The sequence below is a fragment of the Condylura cristata genome, unplaced genomic scaffold (genome assembly GCF_000260355.1).
Source record: "Condylura cristata isolate star-nosed mole 26May11 unplaced genomic scaffold, ConCri1.0 scaffold00030, whole genome shotgun sequence".
Classification (NCBI taxonomy): domain Eukaryota; kingdom Metazoa; phylum Chordata; class Mammalia; order Eulipotyphla; family Talpidae; genus Condylura; species Condylura cristata.
In genome coordinates, this window is record NW_004567131.1 from 23242749 (window position 1) to 23270705 (window position 27957).

At 38.9% G+C, this 27957-nt stretch overlaps 1 protein-coding gene across 1 annotated transcript in view; it reads right to left on the reverse strand.

Annotated features, from left to right (window-relative positions):
• Window positions 1-1156: 1156 nt before the first annotated feature.
• DNAJC1 (DnaJ (Hsp40) homolog, subfamily C, member 1) overlaps window positions 1157-27957 on the reverse strand; it is a 116708-nt gene continuing 89907 nt past the window's right edge. The window contains exons 9-12 of the mRNA XM_004691297.2: window positions 16829-16948; window positions 5249-5297; window positions 3573-4012; window positions 1157-1329 (exon numbers count right to left, since the gene is read on the reverse strand). Coding sequence (XP_004691354.1) covers window positions 1261-1329; window positions 3573-4012; window positions 5249-5297; window positions 16829-16948 — 678 coding nt within the window. The 3' untranslated portion in view covers window positions 1157-1260. The remainder of the gene's footprint in view (window positions 1330-3572; window positions 4013-5248; window positions 5298-16828; window positions 16949-27957) is intronic.

Genomic DNA, 27957 nt, shown 5'->3' on the forward strand with positions numbered 1-27957 from the left:
CGCTGGGTCAGCTGGCCAGTGCCTGGCTCTGCACTCTCCAAGGGCCTTTTCGTTGGCATGGAGGCAGCGAGGTGCCCACCGGCTGTGTCCGACTCTGGCTCCCTGACCGGCAGCTGCCTGCCCGGACGAAAGGCTTGGCGCAGGGGGCTGGCTCCGGCACCGACTCTTCTCCAGCTGCGACCTCATTGCAAGCCTTAGAAAAAGGACACCTGTAAAGACGCTGCCTAGTTCACTTCCCTCAACTGTGTCCTGGCTGTCCTTCTGGTTTTTAAGTTAGGCAATTTATACTAGCAAATTATTTCCAAGCCCTGAGAAAAACAACAGATTTAAAAAGGAACACTCAGCTGCGGAGACAGATCAAAGACAAATCTTGAGGTTAGTAGGCGTTGATAGTGCAAAGGTATGGGCCCTCCCTGGTCGGCGTAGCTAAGCCAAAACGTGGCTGCTTCAGGGCGAGCTCGATCCTGGCCCTGGAGGTGACCACCGGGTACGGCAGACCTCTCCAGACCCGCCCGCTGCTCCCCTCAGCAGTGTACTTCGTCAGTCAGCCTGTTCCGCTCCCCACTGTCTCTGGTGAATCCTCTCACCGCCCCTGCACCCCTGGCCTGTACCCCAGTTCTATATGTAGAAATAAATCTTAAAAATAGTGCAAAGTCATGATTTTGACTTAGGTACTAATATGGGGACCTGATGTCATTAATCCTAGAAACCTCTCCTGTGTAGTCTCTGGAAAGGACTATTGGGGAGATGTAAACCCCAAACTTGCTTTACTCTTTGTCGTTCAGACTGACTTGAGACAGACGGACAGACAAGGCTGCATCACTGTGGCCAACGCAGCGCCAGCCTTGCTGCTTCCCCGCCTCACGCTCCTGCATCCCGCCCCCAGAAAGCTCCCCCGCCCCCAGAAAGCTCCCCCGCCCCCAGAAAGCTCCCCTGCGGACTTTCTTACCTGCTGGTCACGCACACTCCCTCAGCATCACCTACTCACTTGACAATTAGAAAACAGGGTTCAGACTGTTCTCCAGGAAATGAAACTTGGTGGTGATGAGGAAGCAATCCACAAAATATACTAATCACCTCCCCCCTAGCCCCCCAGGATTTGTGTACACAAGTCAGCACATTTATTTTAAATTTTTATTATTTTTTTTTACTAAGGCACATGATGTATAGAAATACTGAGGTACAAAACGCAAGTTTCTGCGTAAGACTTTAAAAATCATCATTTTGGAAAATGAAGGTAAACATCATCTTCCAGAACATTCAGCTTTTAGCTTGCTTTTTCTTTTGGACCAGTTCAACCAGCAACTTGTATCTAGCAATACAGTCTTCCTGCAGGAAGAGAGAGAGAGAGAGATGTGAGCATCACTGCACAAGTCAGTGTGGCCTTCGTGGGGTGCCCTGTGCTAATGAGGTGCCCTGTCCATTCACTGGGCACAGACCTGCCTACATCCTAGGTGAGTCCCGCTGGGCCCAGGCAGACGGGGCTGGGCAGGCCAGGGGGAGGCCAGCTGGGCCCAGCCCAACTGCGGAATGGCCTGATGGGTAGCATCGTCCAGCCGTTACCAATGTCACAATCAGGACATTCAACCTGCTAACTGCAGTTATTTTAACATTTCACTAACTTCATCAAAACATATCACTTCAGAGAAGCCGGACACTTGAGGCCCGGCCTTGATGGCATTCCCATCTGGAGCTGTCTCTCCCTGGGACTGCTGGAGCCTCCCTGCGGTGGGGGCTCCCCCAGGTCCCAGGGGCCCAGAGTGCGCACCTTTGGGGGAGGAGATTCATGACTGCAGCAGAGGTGGAATGCTCTCATGTTTCTCCAGATTCTTTCCAGAATCCAATTCTGATTCTGTTTCAACAATACTCGCTGCAGGGACACTGTCAGCCTGCTGTGGTTTTCGGCGGGGTGCCGGCGGGTTCTATGTGGAAGCTAGGGACTGCCAGCTGGGGACTGCCAGCGGCCTTGCTCAGAGATGTCTGTTCTCTTCTCAGGACTGGAGCTTGTGGTGTAGGAATGTCTTCTCGCCCCATGCCCTTCTTGTGTTCCCGGAGGCCGCCTGCCACGGCCTGAGACACCAGCTTGGCTTAATGGCAGTGTCTGCTGCCCCTGGCATGGCCCACACTGGACCCCGAGTGCAGCTCCCTGCCCTGGGAAGCAGGCCTGTCGGGGAGCCCAGCCTGGCCTATGGCTCAGCAGATGCCGCCTTCAGGCCCCAGACTCCCATGGCTCAGGGCTGCGCAGAGGCGTCACCATAGCAGGTCCCCTCCTGGCTTACAGGGGACACCTGCAGGATGGTGACCATGTGGCCCATTTCTCGGCAAACAGGAAGGTTTCCAAAGCCCAAGGCAATGAATTTTCAGTGTCCTGTCCTCAGGAAGCCAGAGTTCTAGCTACTTCATTTTAAGCCAGCATCAATTCATCACACATGTAAATGCGTGTGTCCTGACAGATGCTGGAGAAATTCAGGGAAAATAATTACTTTTTGGCAAACCAGTTGGAGAGACTTGGAGAATCTGTGATTCTCAACTAGATCAACTGTTAATAGTTTATTTTTCTCCCCAGGAATTCTCAACTTCATCATTTTAAAGTAGATGATGGATAACTAGTCCTGTACACACAGGGACATTCATGGCCACAAGCTAGATTTTCCAACATAGAATTGCAATTAAAAAAAAAATGTAAATGAACACCAGTGCACCCAGAGGCTACAGAGTGGCAGGCACAGAAGGCAGAAGAAATTGGTTCTTCTGATTTCTCCGCCATCCTGGTGCCTCAGACTAAAAGCACAGCTTCAAGGAATGACGCGCAGGAGACTGTCAAGAAAGGGCCACGCTGAAAAGCGCCCACTGTGACACTCCACTGTCAGGGCAGGAGGCGCTGCTGGGGTGGAGGTGCTTTCTCCAGGGACACCCCATCCACCCTCCTATCTGAGTCTTTTATTGGAGAGTTATCTGCAGATGGCCTCTGGCAGACACCAGGAGCTGTAATGAGGACAGGTAATCATAGACCGTGGCGCCCACAAGGAAGGAGCCTATCCTGGGCCACTCGCCCCTCCTGAGCTCTGACACGGTGGCCATCTCCAGCTGCGGGGCGCTGAGCCCACGCGGTCTCCCCGGCAGGGGGCCCAGCGCCATCACAGACCCTGTTAGACTGACTGCAGAGCCAGAGGCGAGATTTTAGAGAAACCTGCTCACGCCAGGGCAAGGGAGGTGCCCCGCAGGGGAGAAAGTGCTGGGCTGTCCATTGCTGCTCAGGCTCTCGCCCCGGGGGCCGCGCCCAGTGGCTGTGGCTGAGGTGTATTTCTAAGTGTGGAATTTTCTCTGAGAAAAACGAACTGGTCTGATTGATTAAATTGAGAATCGAGCTCATGTGCACACACTAATACATCAAAGGCACATTTCTGCCAAGGCTAGTTGGAGAAAACACTAGAAGATAAATGGCAAATAAGAGATCGAGGAGATAGCTGTAGATAGAAGAATAAGATCAAAGAATGAGGTAAAACTGGCTGCAGCCCCTCAGCGGCATTTTAAACAAACGCGGAGGCCTCTTACTTTCCCCCCTCACCTACCTTACTCTTACTCGGGACACACTTGGCTATTTTGTCCCAGCGGTCAGAGGCTCCTTTTGGGTACTGCTGCAATGCTAATTCCAGAAGTTTCTGCTGACTCTGAGTCCATGGTTCCTCGACAGCACGAGTTTGCTCTCTTCTCTGGCTTTCCTCATCACTGGATTCATTTCCTTCTAAAATGTCAAAGTCCTTCTGCCTCTTTCCCCGGGACTTTTCTTCTGGCTCCACCCTTGTCCCCAACGCCGGCGGCCGGGCTGGCCTGCGCCTCCTGGGCTGGCTCTCGCTCTCGGGGGCCACTGCCTCCTGCGCGTCGCTGTCCTCCGCCTCCGTGCACTCCGCATCCTCTCGCTGCGTGATGATGCCATCTGGCAAGGCCACCGTGGTCCTGCCGGACCTGCAACTCTGGGCTGTTGACTTGAGTTCCGAGAGTCTAACCATTCCTGTGAGAAAGAGCATGTCACAGGTGAAAGGGCAAGGTGGCTCAGGGACAAGAGTGGCAGCAGCTGTGTCAGCACTGTCACTACCGATGCTGAAAAGCAGCAGAGGTGGGACCGGCTGGCCTGTCCCTGCTTTCCCCAGCACTCGGCAGAACAGTGGGCTTAGATGGATGCAGGATGTGCGCAGAGAGCGCAAAGATCTGAGAAGCAGTGAGCTACTTCTTAGGTAAGAAAGGCTGTTCTTCGTAATCTGAAGTTGTACTAATTCCACTAACAAAACTGAACTCTGTCAAAGTCTAGGCTGTGCTCACCAATGGGGGGACACCAGCACTGGGACATACTCTCTGCTCAAAGCTGCTTCTGTTGCCACCGTGAAGCTTCATTTGACAATAAAGGGCAAACTCTGTCACAGGTGTCATCTCAGAGGCAGCCCGCGCGTTTAACTGCACAGCTGTTCTCTTCATGACACTTTTGCCCCCTTTGCCAGTATTCTAGTGAGATCCATGTCTGTTTATCACTTTCACCAAGGACACATTTTAGGGGACTGTCTTCGAGGCAGGTCTCCTTCATTTAGAGGTTCATTGCTTATCTCCACCGCCAGGCCCACACAAATCATTTTACTGGTAGCAAAAAGAATCTGGAAATGTCCTCTTTCTTAACCCTATAGAATCCCAAGTTGACACCTTCCTGGGGAAGGCTTTTTGGCATCCTGGGTTTGCTGCTTCATAGTTTGTTCTCCTGCATTAATTTCCCTGGGACCTGCACCTGAGTTATGTTGGAAAGTTTAGGAGGAAAATTCTTATATGCTGGCTCCAAGTAAAGTGTATGGAGACATTAATAAAATACCAGTTCTTCCTGGAAGAAAGAGATTTTGAGAAACATAGAAGCTAATCGTTTTCTGCTCTGAACGACCACTGTCTGTGGTGGCGGCAATGGACAGACAGGTAGAAACCACACCGGTGTTTATATGGTGCAGACCTGCTTTCTATTGTGGACCAAGCCCTCTCCACCCATATAAGTACAAAGTTTTCATAGTTCATTCAACTTGAGAACTATATCTTGGCACTCACTGTATGGATAGGGCTGACTGGCTTGCTAGTGCCTGTAATATGATCCCTATTAGAGATTGTGGCCAGAGTTTCCTGGGCAAACTATTAAATCAACATATTTAAAGTTACTATAAGAACGGATGTATCTGAAGAAATCATGTTAGGTGGTAGGAAGCAGATGCGAACTCACCAGGAGAGCAGGTGACTGAATCCTTCAGTTGCTTGGCTTTGGTTGTCACCTGTTTCAAAACACAACAGCAAAACCACGTTACTTCCACAAGTCTGCTAGAGGTCATGTGAAAGTCTGTGTGAATGAACGGGGTTCATTAGATCTTCAGCCTGGAAAGATCCTCAACTCAAATCATAAAGTTTAAACAAGGAAACTGAAGCCCAGAGAGATTAAATGATTTGCCCTCAAATATCTGGAGTCAGAACAAGAACTTGAATCATTTGGTTGTTTCTCGTTCAGTGATAGTTCCATTATAGGCTACCTCAAAATAGAATAGTTTCAAAATCACTATGCAAACAGGTCATGACTTTTTTGAGTTAGAATTTCCTGAAAGACACTACTTTTATTTGCTGGAGACTGTTACACTAGTGAATATAAACAGTTGGGTAATTCATATGTTAAAATAAAAAAGTCTTCATCTTCCAGACAGAAGACCTAGGGGCGTATTGGTTCACCCAGTGGCAGAATCTCGGTGGAAAAGGGCATCCAGACTGGAGAACTGAGACAGTTGTACACACAGTGTAGTTCTATAGATGTCATTCTTATTGGTGGAAATTATCTTTTTTTCTTTATAAATGATACTGTATTTCATGTAACATTCCATAATTTGTTTTTTCATTTAACAATGTATTCTAGGTCTATAGATTTCCCTTTTTAAAAATGAGATGGAATTTAGACTGGAATGGAATGTGCACATCTTAAATGCATAACTCATTGACTTTTAACCAAAAAGAACCATGTAACTAACAATATAATCAAAAAAGTTGTGGGTAGTTATTTGCCCTAGTGATCTTGCTGAAGAAATTTTCCATACTTCCTTACTTAAAACACTAACTTTAGGCCCTCCCTGGTGGTGCACTGGGTTAAAGTGCAGCACTGCAAGTGAGCTGCAGCCACTTCAGTGTGAGTTCAATCCCTGGCCCTGGAGGTGACCACATGGCGTGGCAGACCGCTCCTGACCCGCCCGCTGCTCCCCTCAGCAGTGTACTTCATCAATCTGTTCTGCTCCCCACTCTGTCTATGGTGAATGCCCTCACCACCCCTGCACCTCTCACCTGTACCCCAGTTCATAAATAAGTAAATCTTAAAAGAAAAAACAAAAAACACTAACTTCATTAAAACTGAATTTTGCTGTGTACAAGGACTATTTTTAAAACTTTAAATATTCTATCACATTAATCTATACATATTTTTGAACCAATATTTCATTGTTTTAAGGAAATTTGAAAGTAAAACCTCAGAAAAGTCAACTCAAAATTAGGGAGATTTGGTATTCCATCTTAGTTCTTCCTAGCTGTGTAATAGTGAGCAACTTTCAGTTCTTTTCTGTTTCTGTCTGTGTAATATTAATACCATTTGTCATGCTTTCGGTTTTAAATAAATGCTTAGCATGATACCTGGACAAAAAAGGCTCAGTAAATATTATCTATTATAATTGAGATAGATTTTTATTTTCCATGTCCCCAAGGGCTGCATTAGAGAAAATGGTTAAAGCCTCCTAGAAACAGTCTTCATTGTAATCCTTTCTGCTTACAGCACCATAAATCTTTCTCCTTTATCCCATTTCACAGAAAGGAATTGTCTTCCTTTCTCGGGAATCCTCCCAGAACTATGCTCCATTATATTCTTTGCTTCCAACTTCTGTCTATTGGACACATTTCATAAACTTCCAAACCTAGCTCTTTAGAAGACTATCTTCCTTGTGTTTTGTCTATTCCACTTTGCTTACATGACATTTCATCCAAGTTTTCCTTTTTTCCAATCTTACTTAATGGGATGCTCCTATATTCTCCTGCCTCTTGTTCCCTAATTTTCAACACACTCTTTGCCATTTATATGTTCTTTCCATCTTCTTTGGTTAGCTCCTATCATCTGTTCAATACTTTAAAGGAGAAATGATTAAATTTCAGGCCTTAACCTCTACCTTGGAATGCCAGTTGCATGGAAGTTGACCATGAAACAAAAAAGGGTCGTGATATTGCAAGCAAACTTCATCCATGTAAGAATGAGCTATTTAGTACTTTGTTCTAAATAAGGTGTGTGTGCATATAATTTTCCTCATAGCAGCCATCACAGCTAAGAATATTATCACTTCAAAAAGAAAATGTACATTTTAGCTATTCTTCTACGTGTTCCATCCCATCCCACTCCACAATATTAAGCAACCATTAAACTACTTTCTGACTCTTCTCCTGTTCTGGCCTTCATATGAATGGAATCAGATTTTTGTGGCTAGTTTCTTTCATTTGGGTTAACATTTTTCAGGTTCATTCAAAGTATAGTATATGGCAGTAATTCATTCCTTTTATTGCAAAGTAATACTTCATTATGCAGACAATACTGTAGTTTGTTGATAGAAATTTGTTTCTATTTTTTTGGCTATTATGAATAATGCTACTATAAACATTTGTGTATAAGGTTTTGTGTGGCACATATTTATCTTGGGTGTATATACTTGGGTGTAGAATGTTAATTCATATCATAGCTTTATTTTTTTTGAGGAGCTACTATGCTGTGGTCTGTGTATAGATGCCACTTATTCTGCATCCATCTATCAATGGGCACTTGAGTGTTTTCCATATTCTGGCAACTATGAGTACAGCTGCAGTGAACATAGGGGTGCATATAGCTTTTCAAGTTAGTGTTTTCTTATTCTTTGGATAAAACCCAAAAGCTAAGTTGCTAGATCACATAGTTCTATTTTTAAACTGTTGAGAAACCTAGAGGTTGCTCCAACTTACATTCCCATTAATAATACACAAGTTCCTTTTTCTCCACATCTTCATCAACACTTACTATTTCTTTTCTGTATGATGCCAGGTATCTAGCAGGTATGAGATGCAATCTCATTATAGTTTTGGTTTGTAGCTCCCTACCTATAAGTGATGAAGAATGTCTTTTTGGGTGTCTATTGGCTATCTATGTCTTTTTTGATAAATGCTTATTGAGAAAATCTGCCCCTTTTTTTTTTATTGATTTGGTTTTTTTTTTGTTGCTACTGACTTTTATGAGTTGTTTATTTTAGATATTAACATCTTTGCAAATTCTCACTTTAGAAGACTGCCTTTTCCTTTTAATGAATGTTTTCATTGTGCAGTCTTTACTTTTTTAAAAGATTATTTATGCATATGAGAACTGGGGTGTTAGGATAGAAGTATGGGTTGAGACAGAGTAGGGAGCAGAATAGGTGGATTTACTGAAATATACTGCTAAGTGGAGTAGTGGGTGAGACAGGAGAACTCTGCTGTGCCCTGTGGGTCACCTCTGGGGCTGGATCAAACTCACACTTAAGCAGCTGTGGCTCACTTGCAGTGCTGTGCTTTTAACCCATTGTGCCACAAGGGATGGCCTGTGACTTCAATTTATTTCAACAGTGTCCATGGTTTTCAGGGCACAGGGCTTTTACTTCCCTCCTTAAATTTACTGCTAGGTGGCCCTCCCTGGTGGCGCAGCGGGTTAAAGCACAGTACTGAGAATCTAAAAGCTGCTTCAGCATGAGTTCAACTCCCACCTGCCTGGGAGGTGACCACATGGTGTGGCAGACCTCTCCTGACCCGCCCGCTGCTCCCCTCAGCAGTGTACTTCATCAATCTGCCTGTTCTGTTCCCCACTCTGTCTCTGGTGAAGCCTCTCACTGCCTCTGGCCTGTACCCCAGTTCTGTATGCACAAATAAATCTAAAAAAAAAAAAAAAAATTTTACTGTTAGGTATTTTAGTCATTCTGATGCAACCATAAATGGTATTTATTTTTCTGCTAGTTTGTATCTAGAACTGCAAAAGCTGTTTGGTAGTCAATTCTTTAATTTTGTAACCAATTCTATGATTTTTTAAAGTTTTTTTTAAAGCCTTTTCTATGTATGTCATTTGCAAGTAATTGTTTTTACTTCTGTTCCAATGTGGCTACACTTTATTTCTTTGTCTTATCTAACTACTCAGGTGAGGGCATCCATTACTATATTAAATAAGATGAGTAAACATGTTTTATTCCTGATCTTAGAGGAAAGAAAAGTCTAATTTTTCACCACAGAGTATGAAGTTATTTGTAATAGATGGGTGTTATATTTAAGAATATACTCTCTATATACCTATTTAACTGAAATTTTTAGAATATTTATTTATGCATACAGAACTGGGGTACAGGCCAGAGGTGCAGGGGCGGTGAGAGGGTTCACCAAAGACAGAGTGGGGTCAGAACAGGCAGACTGACGAAGTACACCGCTGAGGGGTGCAGCGGGTGAGATAGGAGAGGCCTGCTGCGCCATGTGGATCATCTTTGGGGGCTGGGGATTGAACCAGCACTGAAGCGGCTGCTGTCAGCTTGCAGTGCTGCGCCCTAACCTGTCGCACTACCAAGGAGGATTGTAACTGAATTTTTAAACATCATAAATGGGATATCCAGCAGATCTTAATCAAATGCTTTCTTAACATCAATGATGTTGTTATTTTGTTTGCTGCTCTGATGTTTTACATTGCTAGATCTGCCTATACTGAACTATCTTTGCATCCCTGGAATAAATTCCACTTGGTCATGGTGTATGATCTTAATATATGCTGAATCTGGTCTAATATCTTGCATCTATGTTCATCAGATATTTCCTTGTAATTAATTTTCTTTAGTGTCATGCAATTGTCTAGTTTTGGCATCATGGTAATGCTAGCCTTATAAAATGAGTTGGGAAGCATTCTCTCCTCTTCAGACTTTTTTGAACTTTGAAATATATGGACACAGATCTTTGAATGTTTGTTCCTGGTGTGTTCAAGCTTTGTTTTTTCATGATTCAGTCTCTGGAGATTGCACAACTCAAATTTAACTGTTTCTTTTAATTTGTTGGTATATGTGCACAGTAGGCTTTTCATGATCTCTTGTATTTCCGTGGTATCCATTGCAACTTCTCTTTCAATTCTAATTGAGTCTTAATGACTCTGGCTAAGGTTCTGTAGTCTCCACTCCCCCAAACTAGCTTATTACTCTTTTGTTGGTTTTTAATACTGTATTTATTTCTGTTCTGACTTACTTTCTTTTACTGGCTTGGGGCTTTTTTTTTCCCTCCTCCTAATTCTTTACATGTAAAGTTGATTAAGATTTCAACTAAGCCCATTTTACTCTGAACTTCCCTCTTAGTATTCTCGTGGTGTAGCAAAAGTAGTACTGGTATGTATTTTCTTTCTTCAGTTGTCTTCAGATACTTTATTTGTTGATATCTTCACTGACACATATACCTGTCATTTTATGGGAGATTTCAGTCTATTTACATTTAAAGTATACTTGATACATCTATTACTTGATAGGTAAGTACGAATTGCCATTTTGTTAACCGTTTTCTGCTCATTTTCATAAATCTTTGTCTTCTCTTGATTTGATAGTTTTATTGGTATGCCTTTTTCATTTTCTTGTGTTTTAAGTTCCTGTATTGTGGCTATCATGAAGCTCAGATAAGTCATCTTATTCTATGAGTTGACAGCTACTTACATTTGAACACATTTCAAAATTTTGTACTTTAAAAAGTATTTCTATGCATACAAGAACTGGGTTACAGGCCAGAGGCACAGTTGTGGTGAGAGGATTCACCAGAGACAGAGTGGGGATCAGAAAAGGCAGATTGTTGAAGTACACTGCTGAGGGGAGCAGCAGGCGGGTCAGGAGAGGTCTGCCACAGCATGTGATCACCTTCCTGGGGTGGGATCTAACTCATGCTGAGGTAGCTTTAGCTTCTTAGTGCTGTGCTTTAACCCACTGCACCACCAGGGAGGGCCCTCCATTCAATCCTGTACTTTTTAGTCTTTCTTAAATATTCTAGTTCAGCCATTCTCCTGGGATCAGTGAGTATTTTTATAACCATTTCTTTGAGTTCTTAAAAGAAGTGCTTATCTTCATTGTTAGTGTCCTTTGTTTCCCAGAATTTTGTTTTACACTTTCATGTGGGACATTTTCTGTTTTTCCACATTTTACTTGATTCTATGTATTTGCTTCAATGATCTGGGCTACTCTACTACCCACCCAAGTCCTGAAGGTGTGGTTTTATGCTGGTGTCACCTGGTGTCCAGGAGCAGCTTTCTGCCCAGGCGAGATGCTCAAAGGTCATCCTCTTTGTAGTTGCACCAAACCCTGCTGTGTCCAGAGAGCACAGTGGGCGGTACTGGCAGCCCAGGGTAGAGTGGCTGGGTGTGGCTGTGGCCCTGGTGCTGACAGAGAACTGTGAATATAGTATACATCACAATGTGGCCTGTCTACTACACACAACAAATAGCTTTCATAATCTGAGGTTCTTTAGACCCTCAACGTCAACTATGACTAAGAGGATGTCAGTATAGACATCTCGGAGTCATCTCTTTCTTGAACTTAAAGCCAATTTTGAACAAAGGGCAACTTCAGTATTCAAATTCTATATGGTCCACACCTTACTTTAATACTCTAGTCTCTTTCCCAGTCTGCATCTCCAGATACCATGATTATTGTATAATAACTCAAGTAAATCTATTTTATTAGAACTTCTCTTCATTAGCTTTTATCTCAGAAGGAAGCCTGCATTTCTGTATTGGGACTTTTAGCAGATAATTTATGATGCTAGGCAGATTCATTTCAAATAAGAAGTGGCCTAAGAGAAAGCTCACTGACTGGTGGGTCTCTGAGTATGATAGTAAACGACGTCAGAAAGGCAAAGTCATCTTTCAGTAAGCATAGCTATCATTATCTATTTCTCTACTGTGGATCTAGATGACTTCAGTGACATGGATGCCAATTCACCTTTTTTAAAAACTAGATGTCACTGAAACATTTAATGTATGATGTGATAATTGGACAAGTGTATATAGTGAGAGGATTCCCCCTATAGGGTCAATTAATGCAGTCATAACACTTCCTGGGCAAGAAAATGTAAGATTCTACTCTTTTAGGAAATTTCATTTATACATTAGAGTTACAATAGAGTTACCAACTGTAATCACCATGTTCTGCATTAGATCTTGAACCTTATTTTTATAACTGAATGTTTGTACCCTTTAACCAATTTGTTTCCTCTAGTGTGTGGCAAACAATTTTCCACAACCTTTTTCTGAGAGCTTGATTTTTCTTTTAGAGGGGTGTTGAGTAATATCCCATAGTATATACATATTACTATATAATATATAGTACACATAGTAATATGTGTATACTATTCATATTCATCCACTGACTAGTTTAATTCCTATGATTTAGCTCTTGTGAATAATACTGTCAGGAACATGATACAGATTCCTTTTTGAGATGATTGTTTCCTTTGACAGTATACCTAGAAGTATAATTGCTAGATCACATGGTGGTCTTATTTTAAATTTACTGAAGACTCTTCATACTGTTTCTCACTGAGGCTGCACCAGTTTACATTCCCACCAACAGTGTTCAAGGGTTCTCTTCTCTCCACATATCTGCAAACATTTATTCATCTTTTTGATAGCACCTCACCTGTATTAGCACTACTACTATCTAATTGTGGTTGTCATTTGCTTCTCTGATTAGTGATGCTGAGCACTTTTGCATGGACCTCTTGGCTATTTGTCTTAAGACAATGTCTATTTAGATCTTTTGCTCATTTAATTAGGGTGATGTATATATGTACACGGACATACAGTGATATTTGTAAATACTTATGGGTCTAGCTCGCCTTATGAATTTCTTATGTAGGTTTATATATTAACCTCTTATTGAATATGTGGCTTGTAATATTTTCTCCCACTCTGTAGGCTGCATTATCCTTTTGTTTGATATAATCACACTAGTTTTTTTTTAAGACCCTGTATTTTTTACTCAAATATTTTAAAGTCATCTTTTTATTTTGCTCTCCTGGAGATATTACTGATAACCCAATACAAAAAGCAAAATGTTATTTTCTTATTGCCTCCTTTCTTTGTTTCATTATTTTCTTGACTCTCTAGATAGGTTATTTTTGGGTCTGAGAATGTTAAAATTTCACATCTGAACAGCTGTTACAATGAAAGTTAGGAGAGGTAAATTGAGAAAAACTTCCTAGAGTATTTAAGTACAGGCAGTCATATTCTGTAAATTAGAGTCTGAAGACTAACAAAGGAGGCAAGTTACACAAATCAATTCTACAACATTTTTTACTTATGACAATAACAAATAATCTTCAGTGCTTAGGAGACTGGGAAATTTTACTTATGTCACTACAATGAGAGAGGACATGGTATCAGGAGCACTGTATACTGTTTAACATATTGGGATGCTGATTTTAGAGCCATTGAAATTTCTAAAAATCCATATACTTGGATCAAGCTAAGTTAAAACATGAGTGGAAAAAAAAGATAGACATCCCAAAGAAACAGCAACATGAATATTATATAAAAAAGATGTTGATCCTATTATCATGAAAACATGCTCATGTTTCATAGCTAAAGTGCAAGAGCAGAAACACAATTTGTTTACAATTATGTGCATCTGGCTTATAGGAAGGCTAAAATGTTCTCAATAAATACATTAAATTGTGATAAGGATGTATCAGGTGCTCATTTTTGAACAAGTATCTTTAGTGGCAATTTATTCAATTGTAAAATAGGAACAAGTAATGGCTGCCTAACTACCTCACAACATTATTGTAAAGAATCAATTAAATTTATTTTTAAATGTTTTGGAAAAATGTAAAATACTATGAAAACGAATAGAATAGCAGCTCAGCATTAAGTAAAATTAGTGACATGAAAGGCATGATAAATCTAATCCAGAGATCAGGTATATAACAAAACTCTAAGCAAGCCAATGGGTAGCTTAAGGAATAAAGCAGTTATATTGTAAGGCCACCAAAAGGTCCTAACTGAAAATACCAGTGCCTCCTGCAAGCTAGTTACCTCAAAGTGTTATAGCAATTGCTCATATCCCTGAGATATGAGAACCTAAAGAACGTATAAGAGAGACGGACTTAGTAACCTGTTGTTATTATCTACTAATATCTGATCAAAATTGGTTATTAGATAGTGACTTGTCTAATGAGAAAGATAAAGGACGCATTCTTTAAATATCACTAAAGGTTAGATCAAGCACAAGTGAACAGTACTACAGCAGGAAGTCTGGTGAAACAGGAAAACCATACAGACAATCCTTGTCATAATTTGCATATAACTAGTCTAACTCAAAGATAACATATCCCCAAATTAATATTCCATAAGTTTGAAACAAATGAAATACCAATATAAATACCTCCTGATAGGTATGTCCTCTCTAGTTGTAGTGACATACATTCAAATTTTATTATTTTTCCTCACACTTTTCTAACTACAAACCTCTTACCTCTCAGTGAGACTCTAAGCTAATTACAAAAGTCTGTTTAAATATATCTACCTGTCTTGTTTTCCTGTCTACCTGGAATGGTTTTTCAAGCAAGCAGAAAATCTCCAATCAGTCTGTTATGACCAGAATGCAAGAGATTAGTGACCAGGGAGAGAGCAGAATCAGTTTACACACTGTCACAAGAAATCTGCAATTCCCTGACCTTAATTTAGAAAACCTGAAGTTAATAATCACATTAAAGTTGGTTTTACATGGCAGACAGTTCTTGTTTCCTCTGTTGTTTTTAAGATTTGAGTGTCCTTTGTGATTACCAAAACTGTTTGCTGAAAGGCATATATTATATCCTAACTACTCAGGTATTTAGCTATACCTGAATTAAAACACCTTTGCATTAATTTTTCCAAAGCTAATGACAGTGCTCTTATGAGCAGAGTGGAATTTAGCAATATAACTTGTTAATAATGAAATAAAAACACAACTTCCTTAATTGAGGAACAAAATGTGTTTTCACTGTTAGCCCAATGTATAGATTCACTACAGATAAGCTCCGCGCCCTCCCCCCCCAAAAGGACAATTGCTTTTCCAAAGAAAGAGAACTGAAGTTAAAACAGATTTAGGAAGAAAATGGGAGAAAGGCCAGAGAGAACTGGAAGAGGTTGGATCAGGTCACTATGCAGAGATTTTGATGACAGCAAACTGAACTTGGTTTCTTTTTCATAATCAAATACTTACTGAAAATAAACCTAATACCATAAGCCAGAAACAAGTCTAATTAATCTTTCAATGTGTGATTAACTTTATCTTGACATTGTACTAAGGGAACTATCATACTTGAGCCCATTTCAGCTGTTTGAATATGATTCAGGCCTCTGAGTCTTCACATACCTATTCTTTTAAAGTGATTTATAGTTTATATGTAAGTATGTGTATATAAGCAACTGCAGTAAAGTTATAGTCCAGCTATGAAGATGATGCACACAGAATGAAAACAGTATGAATCTGTTATCTATTTAATCTATCCATACAAAGAAAAGTTACAGTGTCATTTTTTCAGTGTCAAAAAAGTTTCAGTTTACAAAATAATACTGATATGAAAATATAACCCATACTTAATGGAAAAAATTTCTTAAAGTTCTGTTTGGTAGTTCATCACAAAAGGAAACAATATCTATTACAGATACAAAACCAGTCTCTGGAGTTGAGCCTAGAAGAAAAAAAGACATATGGGATAAACCTGCAAAAGTCTGAAAAGATGTCTTTGCCTACAACTGTAAATTATGTGTAGCTTTTCTAATTTTATACTACTAGCCATCTCAAGGTTTGATGGTCGCATTATACATGTTCTTAGCGTTTAAACTTTTATCTTTCAGAAGTACAGATAAAATTTTAACTAATGAAAACAAAATTTCCTATCTGCCTTTGGCATTATAACAAAAAGGTAAAGGCAGCGTTGTTTCCAAAGACACTAAATGAACTATTTTCATGTTGAGCTTGACTAACGTTTTGGGACCTTTATGTTTCACAACTTTCTAAAAATTCTTTTGGTAATTTTTATTAACCTTGATATTAATAATAGTTAAACAGTGCTATGTCATTAACTAATCTTTGTGAACAACCTTATAACAGGATGATACACACATCCCTGTAGCATTCTTAGCAGAAAAGATCTGGGTACTAGAATAGTAGACTTACCTAGTCCCTAAGATAAAAATTTCCTGACTGAAAGCAATCAAAGTGTTAAGTCAAAAACTTTGCTGGTAAACATTTTGTCTTCTGAATGTTAGAGACTTAAGCCTACTCTAACTTAATTGCTAAGAAATGCTAGTTAGCATCCTTGAGATGGAAACAAACATTATAGAAATAATGCTCATTCATTTAATGCAAACCGGCTGTCTAAATATTTATATTAATATTACCTCAACATTAAAAAGACCCAGTTGAAATATAACTTCTCTAATTCTGGTCAATCTTGGAACTATTTCCCACAGTTCAAGGGCCACTATAAACATAAAAACTTGCATTGTTTTTCCGTAATTAGGTTACAGTACTTTGTCTCCAAACACTAGAATTTCTCACACAGCTGTTAATTGTGGACCCCCTGGCTGACATCTGCTTGCTTATTTCGTTAATGGTTCGCTTCCAGGTCCTAAAAGGATTGTAGCCTTTCTCCAAAGATAATGTTGGACCCATGTATGTCTGCCTCTACATAGTTAGCTTGTTCTGGTTTGTCACTCTCCCTACAATGCAAATCAGAGTGAACTCACATCTGTCACTGATCGACCCAATTCGTGGGCAATCTTTTCCCATCGACCTGGGGTCCCTCCAGGGAACTTAACCATACTTCTTGTCAGCTGGCTGAGGTCCTCTTCTGTCCATTCAGGTGCCTGCAAAGCATTAAGGAAAAAAAAAAGGGATAATTAGGAACATGTTTGCTACAACATTGTAAAGCAAATTATTTGCAATATATTTACTATAAAAACAAAATGTATCTAACTAACAGTGTAAAGATTTGAGTTGGACATTTAACATTAGAATGCAATGCTCCAGCTTTATTTTTCTATGTATGCTAAATAAGAGCGGAAATATTGTGTAGCTAGGCTTTTGAAGACATTAAAAAGGCCAATTCACTTTTGCACTAAGTGAGGACACATTCTCAAAGCCTATGAAATTGATTGGTCAATGCTGTTCACCAATGCCTCATGTTACTAAAGGTTTAAGTTTTTTTCATATTACGTTGTAGTTTATTTTTACATACTTTTGTGCATTTTTCCATCTCGGTTGCAATCCCCTTGGCTTTCCCATCACCAAATCACCAATGTGCCATTACCATAGTCCAGTGCACTAAAGATTCAAATTTTAAGAAAACATACTTTAAAGTAAGCAAAACATTTTATGAACAAGGGAATATAGTAACTTAGAATCAAATGATAACGATGTTTTTGTTCATTCTATGTAGAATAGTTCTAAAAACATTTCCAAAAAATCTAACTTATCAAGTTCATGCAAGGCATTTCATTTTTGAGGTAAGTTGCATCAAAAGTTGAACAAATCACTGAAGATCATATTTTTTGTAAAAGCGATTATTGGCCTTTTTAATGCAGTTTGCATTCTAAGAGTAAACATTCTCAAGCATTTTATTCAGCACTACCAGCTGATCTAACCCTTAGGTAAGAAAAATAAACTAATATCAAACAATGCATTACAATTTACATTTTTACATTACATTTTATACTATTCATGACAGAATAGCAAACACTCTTAATTTTAAATATTGTTTAACCATGTTAAACAATATTTTAGGAGTCAGCAGAAAGATGAAGGAAGCCCACTTTATTTTTCTTTAATTAAAAAGAAAGGAAGAAAAGGAAACCTTTGAGACAAATACCTTTCTAATCACCATTTCCGATAATGAACGGGCATACATCAGGCCGTTTGCATTACAGAACCATCAGCACAGAACAACAGTCAGAGGTGAGTGACCCCAGGGACTATCTCCACAGCTACAGCAAAGCTTCTCCCTGACACTAATCCTCCTTGTCATTCTCCCACTGTGCTCTAACCACACTGACATCCGCCTGCCTCACTGCAAGCTTAACGGGGCCCTTCCTGACTTTTTACTGTCTCCCCCAATCAATGGTTCAAGCGTGCTCTTTTCACCATGTCCAAATGGCAGCTTCACTCATAATCAAAGTGCATTGCCCTGTTAAAGGGCTTTCCGAAAGCTTCTCCCATTTGCATTCATTTGCAAAGCAAACTACTTTTATTCACTTTGTTCTGCTATCAAGAATGTTCCCTGAAGCAGATAAATTGGCATAAATACAACCTGCCACTTAAGAGTCAGTAAATAATAGCCAATAGTAGGGAGGATTTTATCAATCATTCTATTTTGTATCCACTAAAAGCTGAAAGCCTCCAACATATTCATCAGTCCAACCCTTACCATACGTGCATAAATTCACTTACATAAAAAGGTAACCTACATTGGGTATGGTAGGAATTTCTGACATATAAGGAATATCAGATATCTAATTTTCCACATCAGATAATTAAACATTTTACACTAAAGGTTTTTCCCCAATCCTTTAGTTTATTTGCTTTTACTACATTTGTCAGAAAAAGTACTGTTCAGATATTAGGGACATACTTGTATTTTTAATGAAATTATTTTTATTGCTAAAAAGCTGAAATTTTATTAAGTACAACAATTGGCTTCATAAATGCAAGAATGTGAAAGAATTTAAACATAAGCTTATAGCATAGTTATACCATGAAAAGCATTAAGTCAACACTGTGGAGAGACACAGTATTCAAACTATATCCATATCAATGCAATTTCACACTAAATCAAATCATCTTATTTCTGCATTAATTATAATAACATTTTTGCCTCAAACAAAATGTCTAAAATGTCAGTAATATAAGCCACACAACAAACTAGCTTAATTTCTATTAATAGATTGAGTTCCACAAGTATGTGGCATATTTGAAAATGGACATTAGTATCAATCTGACTTTTAATTACTGTTTTATGAATCTAGAACTAGATTGTGCTATATTGGTCTGGATAGCCAAGTGTAAAATCAAATATTTGGGCTGGTAGCCTAAAAAATAATGTATTGCTCTAACAATCTTTCAGTTTATGGCTCTTTTGTGACCATGATTTTTACTAATATTTGAAAAATAAGGCTGAAAGTAACAAGGACCATAATGTGCAATCTTTGGGAGACTCCTTTTTGCAATTCATTATTCTATCTCCTACAGCTGTAAGGCACTTTGGTGTATGTGTAATTCCTGAGCAATAGTTAGCTGTGTCTTTAGAAGCAACAGTCTCCTGTGATCCAGCTACTACAGCAGCCATGAGGGTGGTCATGGTGTGAATGTATCTTCTTGTTCTAATCTGAAGCCAACTGTAGCTGTGAAAGTCAAATGAATGCATAAGCATACGGCTTTGCCACTTAAAACCATGTGTGTCCAATATTACTGAGACACTGGGCCAAAAATTCATCTCTACAGTAAAGTAATGGAAGATGCCACATGGTGTGGGGACAGCTGTTGTGACTACACAAGCATTCCAATTTTGCATCAGAAAAGCCTCACTCTGGGAATAAATCTCCATACTGAATACAAAATAAAGTTTTCAAATTATTCAATATTTTCTGTAATGACAAAAAGCCACTAAGTAAGAGCTGCTATGAAAATTTAAGTTTCATTCCCAAATGCCCATTTGGGGTAGATTTTTTTCATGAAGCCAGTTATGTTCGAAGATTTGGTTTCTTTGAAAATCCTTACATTCTTAGAATTAGGAGTTGGAGACTGTATGGGAAAACACAGTTTTAAAGAAACCTATACACACTTTCCCTCTCACAGCATTAAACCACAAAATGTTAGACAAGATGTCATGCAGTTTACTTGGTACAGAAAATTTATGACCAAATTCTAAAAATGTTCAACACTTTCAAACTTGCTAACAGAAGCCCTATTACCTATTGAATAGATATTGAAACTTCCTAATGGACATATATATTGAAATGGCATGTCTATATTCATTATTTACATAATTGTAAAAGTTACATTTTTGGATTCAACTATTTCTCAAGACTCAGCTCAAGCCATAAATTCTATGAAACCTTACCTTTACAAAGTATCGCCCAAATGTTTATCTCCTTGTGTGGGTGACATATCCAACAATCTGCTACCCTTTAATTCTATGTTCTGTATTCATTTTGTATTTTAGAATATGCATTTGGCCTTCTGCCACACAATTTTTGTTTCTAATTTAAACCTAAAGAGTTAAGTGCCCTTGACTACATATGGATAAGTGGTATATAAAAAAACAAATGATATTAAATAGCCTTTTTTGTAGAAAAACTTATAACGCATCCTAATCACCATTCTAACACTGTCACCCCTTAGCAGCAACCATTACTTCAAACTGTGGCCCAAAACACCTCCTTATCTATGCCTTAGTTGCAAGACTAGTAATCCTAAAGTGTGGTATGTAAACTGACACAAACCTCCAATTTGTTAACTATCTGTGGTAGCAAGGTAAGTTTAGAAATTTAATTTTCCTCACAATGACAAAGGGTGTGATCAGTACACTTGAAGAGAAAATATACGCCAATTGGGGTGTTGTTAGTATGAGAGGTCATGTGACATGTGAGCGACATTCTTTTTAAGTACGGTAAGACTTCTGATTGGTCACCAATGGATGGAAATAATTTTTTTGACTAGTCCTTTACTACAGAATTAAACAATGCAAATTGTTGAAATTCTCTTGTACCTCCTTTTTGGGAGCAATAATAAATAAAACCTCCTTGAGAACAGACAAAAATGTTTGACCCTTTCCTTTAAAAAATATTTTATGCCAAAAGTGTTGGGATGGCTAGTTATATAGTAAAATATAATAAATACAGGAAGATCATGCCAGGCCTAGGCCTCAAGGTCAGAACACATCTCAGATGTCTGAGTTAGCAAGACTACCAGAATGGATGCAACAAAGCAAGCGATGGGGTTAAGCAGAGGAGCCAGAGCCAGAGAGGTGAAGACATCACTCCTCACTCTGCACCGTGCATTAAGCTAATGGAAGGCTTCCCTCCCCCACGACCCCTTCAGCTGCTTGTGTGATTTCTGTCTGTTGAGAAAGATTTATTTACAGAGGGGCTATTTAATAAAGGTTTGGGTAAGCTAGTGCAGGAACAGTGCTGAGAACAAGAAGCTGGAAGAGAAGATTCCAGAATAGTCTCCTCACAAGGTAATAGTGAAATCAGGAGGAGGGGTAAAGGGGACCCAAGATGACCATATCCAGTATTACAGCTAATTAAGTTTGCAGTAACTTACCATAGAGACCCAACAGTTGAGCTACATGGATCTGAGGATTTGATAAGAATCCCTCAAATCTGTTTAATGACAGTGCTAATCTCTGTAACTTTCTTAGGACATAATTTTCCTAATGAAGCTATATATTTTTATTTACTATTTGTGAATATCCTTTCTCAACTGGGGTTCCTAGAATAAAAAACCAGAAAATTATTTGAGTTCTCCCAATTTGCCCAAGGATGGTACATAGAGGTGTTTGTTACATACAACAGATGTATAAATCATTAGAGCATATTTCTTATAAAACCCTGTTTGAGAAAGGCTGAATGAGAGTCACTCCAAAATGTCTGCATATTTGAAATCTTAGATTGCTGTTCTTCAGGCTATTTTTCAATAAAGTTTTGATCCATTTTTATTCCTTTCTTAAAGCATTGTTACATAACAAATTCAGGCTGGGTACAGATGTCTGGAGGAGTGGTCTCCTCTGTACAGTCTTTTTCCAATTTCCTTGTCCCAGCCCATACCTTTAATGCTTCTTACCCATCCTACCCCTACACTGAGTAGGGACAGCTAAGACCTCAGAAGCTACAAATTATCCATTGAGTTCCATCTTCTAAAATTTCAATATTACCTGTCTGGAATAATTGTCTCTTTTTTTTCTAAGGGTTATGTCTTTTTATTCTGATTCCCCACCCACCCCCGGGGAATTTTGAAAGGACTAATGATAAATGTCCCTTTTGATTTTATTTATCAAGAATTCCCACAAAATTTCATGTGGAAAAAGTGAAGTATCATTTAAAACTATGACATTCAAATTCTAAACTAGATTGTATGTAACAGAATCACTCCCTCTTCAGCTGTTTGGTGATAACTTTGAAGTCTCACCCTTTAAATGGTCTTAGATCATGTATCTCAGTACAGACTCATTAATACCGTGTCTTAGTCAGAATTGTATGTTTAAATTCCAGCATGAGCCATGACTGATGCTAGACCCAGGGGAAAGACTTATTTGATGAAAGACTAGCTATATATCTCAATTAGAGATTGGTCCCTATTCTTTAAGGGTCCAGGGGAAAAGACCTAAGAATTTAAGCTAGTAAGAGATTAGGGCCACTGGGTGGTATTTATATGGAGGAACAGTGGTGCCTATTTGAAGAACAATCATAATTTGAAGGCCTAAATTATAGGATATCCCAATTTATGAAATTAGAACTTTATTTTTGGTAGGTTATTTTTTGGTTCTGGGGATACTCAAAAGAAATTCCATGTAAACTTAAAGGCGACAATGTTCCCACACCCAACACCACCAAAATAAATGTTCTACTTTCAGATGGCAGAAGAAATGCATACTGAGATATGATCTCCTAAAGGCAGATGGCTTATAGAACCTTACAAAATGCCTTTGCTACTTCTGCTACCTTCATCTCTGTTGCAGAAAAGCTCTCGATCCTCAGTTACAGGAGAAAAAAACCACAAGTAAGGTTTCCCTTCAACTATTGTCAGGAGAAGGATCCTAATACTGATTATTGGCTATCTCAAAGGAAAAATATCATATTAGCAATGTAGAAAAAGACCTCCCTGAAGTATAACCAGTAAGCACTACCACCCACCAAAAAAAACAAAAAAAAAAAGGAGTGATATCACCAAGATGGTGACATAAGTGATTCCTATAAGTGATTCCTTTAATAACCATTCGAGACAAAACACACTGAGAGGAGCCTACAATAACATAGCTGAAGCATCCCATGAGCCTCAAGCACAGATAGCATTAGAAGGAATGCTGCCAAGGTTGGTGATCTGTGTCATAGAAAGTGGGTGGAAAGAGACACACAAAGGTAAAGGACTGAAAGGATAGATAGGCATGGAGAAAAGTGTTGCCTGTCCAAACAGAGCCCCTGGGGAAGGGAGAATAGTAACAATGTAGAGTTCCATGGCCTTGGTGCAGGTGAACCCTAAAAAAGGCAAAGCTGTAGTGCTCCATATGAGTTGGGGCCCTGGTAAGGAGAGCAATAGAGACAGCTGACAGAAGATAAACTCTCAGAGCAAAAAAGGTAACAGTGGGCCAAGCACACAAATGAGGTCTTGGCAAGTGAATCCTCCACAGCAACTAAGCTTCTCTGTGCTGTGACCCTCCTCCTGTCCAGGCACAGTGGCAGCCCTTCCACCATCCCTGGGCTGTCTGTGGTCTCTACAGCAGTCATCAATAGTCAAAAAAAATTAAGGGATAGCACCACCTACTGGAAAACAAAAAGATAAGCATGTAATTACTACCTGGTGGCCTGCTGTTATGTGCCTAATGTTACTCTGGGCTTTCAATCACTTATGAGGCAGACAGGAAAGGATTCTCTACATTTTAAACAAACAAAGCAACAGATGGTAAAAGGTGGTTTTAAGCCAAATGTGCATACAGAGGAATATATGCATAGGCAACTTGAAATATCGTACTTTATAATCCAACAGAAAATTCAAAATATTAATCATGAAGAAACTTAGAACAATTCAATGCTCTCAGTAATAAATTAAAGAGCAAAAGAAGAGAATGAACTGTAAGAAAGAAACTAACAAAGTTTCAGCATGTGCCAAAGACAGCTATATAAGAAAAGTCAGAAATAGCCTACTCACTTAGAGGCTCTGGGGTAGCCTGTGTAAAGGATGTCTAAAGAAGGCCTAAGAAGAGGTGAATCTAACCCGATAACCTCCATCTGGAAGGCATGTGCCTACAGTTAGGAGGACTTGTGGCATCTTCGTGGCCCATGAATTGATGATTATGCAATCTCCATAAACAAACATAATAAAGGAACAGTGTGTGTGTGTGGGGGGGAAGCCCTGAAAGTATCTCAGTAAAAAGGAAGAGGAGAAATAAATGATTGAAGAAATACTATGAGAATTATGGATTCATTAGGAAAGGCAACATAAGTGTAATGGATAGAAGGCCATTTGGAGAGAGAAGGCCAGAAGGCAAAGAGAAGAGAGAACTTATTCAAAGATAGAGCAGCTAGGAAGTTCTCAAAGCTGGGGAAGGAACTTACCATACAATTCTATGAAGCTAACATAACACCTTGTTACCTCAATGCAAACAGACCTACATTATTACACACAGTGTAACTATCAGAAGTTCAAGACAGAGAATATTTAAAGAGGCTAAGGGGGAAAAAGCGTGTAACATAAAGGAACTCCCTTCAAGTTACCATCAGAGCCCAGCAGAAATGCTGGCCAGAAGAATGTAGCATAAGACTCAGAATACTCAGATAGAAGCTGTCAGTCAAGAATATTTTATTCTGCAAAACTGCCTTTCAGATATGAGGGAGACATAAGGTTTTCCCAAACAAACAAAAGCTGAAGTTTACTATTAGTAGACCTCTACTACAAGAAATGTTGAAAGAATTTCTATATAAAAGAAAATTCACCAAAAAACTAACAAGGCAATAAAAAAAATCAGAATAACAAAGATAAAATAGTAACAGAAATCCCTCAAATAACAATAGTTAAATGTAACTGGGCTGAACTCACTAAGTCAAAAGATACAGGACTGGATGGATTAAAAAATAAAACTTATATGAGGCTCACAAGAAAGTCATGTAAGGGTATTAAAAACATCAGACTTAAAACAAAAAAGTTAGAAAATGGTACTCCAGGCCAATAGAAAAATTTAAACGGAGGAGTTGCTGTACTTTATATCAGATAAAATAACTTCGAACTAAAAAGATAACAAAGATGAAGTGTATAATGATGAAGGGTTAAACAGAGTAAGACAACATACAATTATTAATTTGTATACACCTACATGGGACCATGAAAATATATATAGTAAAGGTTAATAGATATAAAGGAATATACACAATGTAGTAACACGAATAGGGAGTTATAACACCCCACATACATCAATGGGAAGATGACCCAGAAAGGAAATCAACAAGGAAGCAATGGCCTTAAATGACAAATACCTGAATTCTATTCTAAAACAGAATGAACATTCTTAAGTACATATAGTACAGTCTCAAGGGCAGACTATATTTTACGACAAAAATCAAGACTAAAAAAATTAATGAAGACTGAAATCATATCAAGCATCTTTTAAGTCATAAAGCAAGAAACTAGGAATCAACCAACAGATGAAAGAGGGAGAAATCCTAAATATATGGACACTAAACAACATGCTATTTAACAAATATTGGATCAATGAGGAAATGAAAGAAAAACAATGGATACCTCAACATAATGAAGCCCCTATATGACAAATTCACAGCCCACATCATATTTAATAGAGAAAACTTGAGTTTTTCCTTTAAGATGAGCAAAAAGGCAAAAATGTCCTTTCTTCACCACTATTAGTCAGTGTAGTACTTACTAGCAGTCCTATCCAAGTTCAGAAGAAAGAACACTGTCTTGATTTGCACATTAAAAATAAGAAAAATGGTTAGAAATAACCAAGGAGGCCCTCCCTGGTGGTGCAACAATGGGTTAGGACCCAGCACTGCAAGCTAGCCACAGCTGCTTCAGTGCAAGTTCAATCCCCATCCACGGAGGTGATCTACATGGCACAGCAGACCTCTCCAGTCTTGCTTGCTGTTCCCTCAGCAGTCGATCTCCCTGTTCTGCTCCCCATTCTGTCTCTGGTGAAGCCTCTTACCCACCCCTACACCTCTGGCCTGTACCCCAGGTCTGTATGCATAAATAAATAAATCTTTAAAAAAAAAACAATGAAGACAATAAACTGGCAGGCTATAAAATATACAAAAATCAGTTTTGTTACTAAGTACAAACAAGCTAGCAGAAAGAGAAATCAAGAAACAATTTTATTTACAACTGCATAAAAAAGAACATATACCTAGGAAAAAACGTAGGCAAGGAAATTAAAAAAAAAAAAAACTCTGAAAACTACGACATTGTTGAAATAAATAGAAGAAAAAAAAAATGGAAAGATGTTCCATACTCATGAATTGGAAGAATTAACATTACTGAAGTGGCCATCTTATCTAGCTAACATACAGATTTTAAAAAATCCCTATTAAAATCCTAACTGAATTCTTTACAAAATTGAAAAGACTTTTATTTGGAACTAAAGAATTATAAATACCCAAAGTAATCCTGAGGAAAAAAAACTGTAAATGGATCTCCATTCATCACCCCAAAATTCAAACTACCTTACAAAGGTGTAGTGATCAAAACATCATTGAGAAACGAACACTACAGATTAATGGAACAGAATTGAGAACTCAGAAATAATTCACATATATATATGGATAAATAATTTCTGACAAAGGATCCAAAAGCATGGAATGGAGAATCTTCAGTCAATGGTGTTGGGAGAACTGGACAACAAAATAAGCAATTAAAACAAAACAACGTGAGATCGACCATTATCTCACATCACATACAAAAACGAACAAGTCTTACTTGGATGTAAGACAATAAAATAAATAGAAGAAAACAAAGGTAATATACTTGACAACTTTGGCCACAATTGATGCTTGTGGGGAACTTTAACAGCAAAGGAAAACAAAAGCAAAATTAACAAACAGAATCATATCAAACTAAAAAGCTGCACAATGGAAGAAACTACCATGAAAACAAAATGGAATAAGAGAAGAAATTTACAAGTCAAAATCCAATAAGGTGTTCATATTCAAAATATATAAACTCATCTAATAACAGCAACCCTCAAACAATCTAATTTAAAAATGGATGAACATCATCATCTCTTACCAGGGAAACGCAAATTGAAGCAACAATGAGCTATCGCCACGCACCTCAAAGACAGGAACCAACAAATACGGGCCTCCCTGGTGCTGGAAAGTGTTAAGTCTCAGCACTATGAAGCTATCACCAGCCACTACATGAGTTCCATCCCCAGCCAGGGAGTTAACCCACATGGTGCAGCAGACCTCTCCTGGCTAGCCCCCTCAGCAGTGCATTTCTGTCAGTCTGCTTATTCTGTTCTCTACTCTGTCTCTGGTGAATCCTCTCACCCCACACCACCTAGTTCTACGCAGGAAGAAATCAAGTTTCTTATGCTTGAGTGTAAAGATCTGGCACCAGGTGCTTGCCTAATCTCTTCTGGTTTATTTCATTTTAACTTCTGCATCATACCCTTATCCTTCAGATACCCCAAACTACTGACTGAACTACAGGATGTTTCATACCTGTGTGCATTTTTTAAGAGTTTTCCTCTGCCCAGAATGTACTATTTTGCAAGAGTACCTAATGGTCACTCTTCCATTAAAAAATTATTGCATTATAATCTACTTATATAACTGTTTCTCTGTATAGGTGAACTTAAGATTTGGAGCTATACCTTTCATTCACATGTCCCTAATACCTGGGGTACATTATAAAGCTAATGAACAGTTGCTGAATGAGTATTCTGGAGAAAAGTAGAACTCATATCAGGCCATTTTGTCAGTAGAAAAATAATTTCTAGATATGTTATATGAAGATAACTCATACACAAGTGGGAAATGATAATAATTACATATGTCTCTCAGGATTAGTGATGCTCTAAATGCAGATCTCTTGTGAAGTAAAGTTAGAAGTCTATCAGAGACATTTTCATGTCTCAAGAGACATATTTACTTAT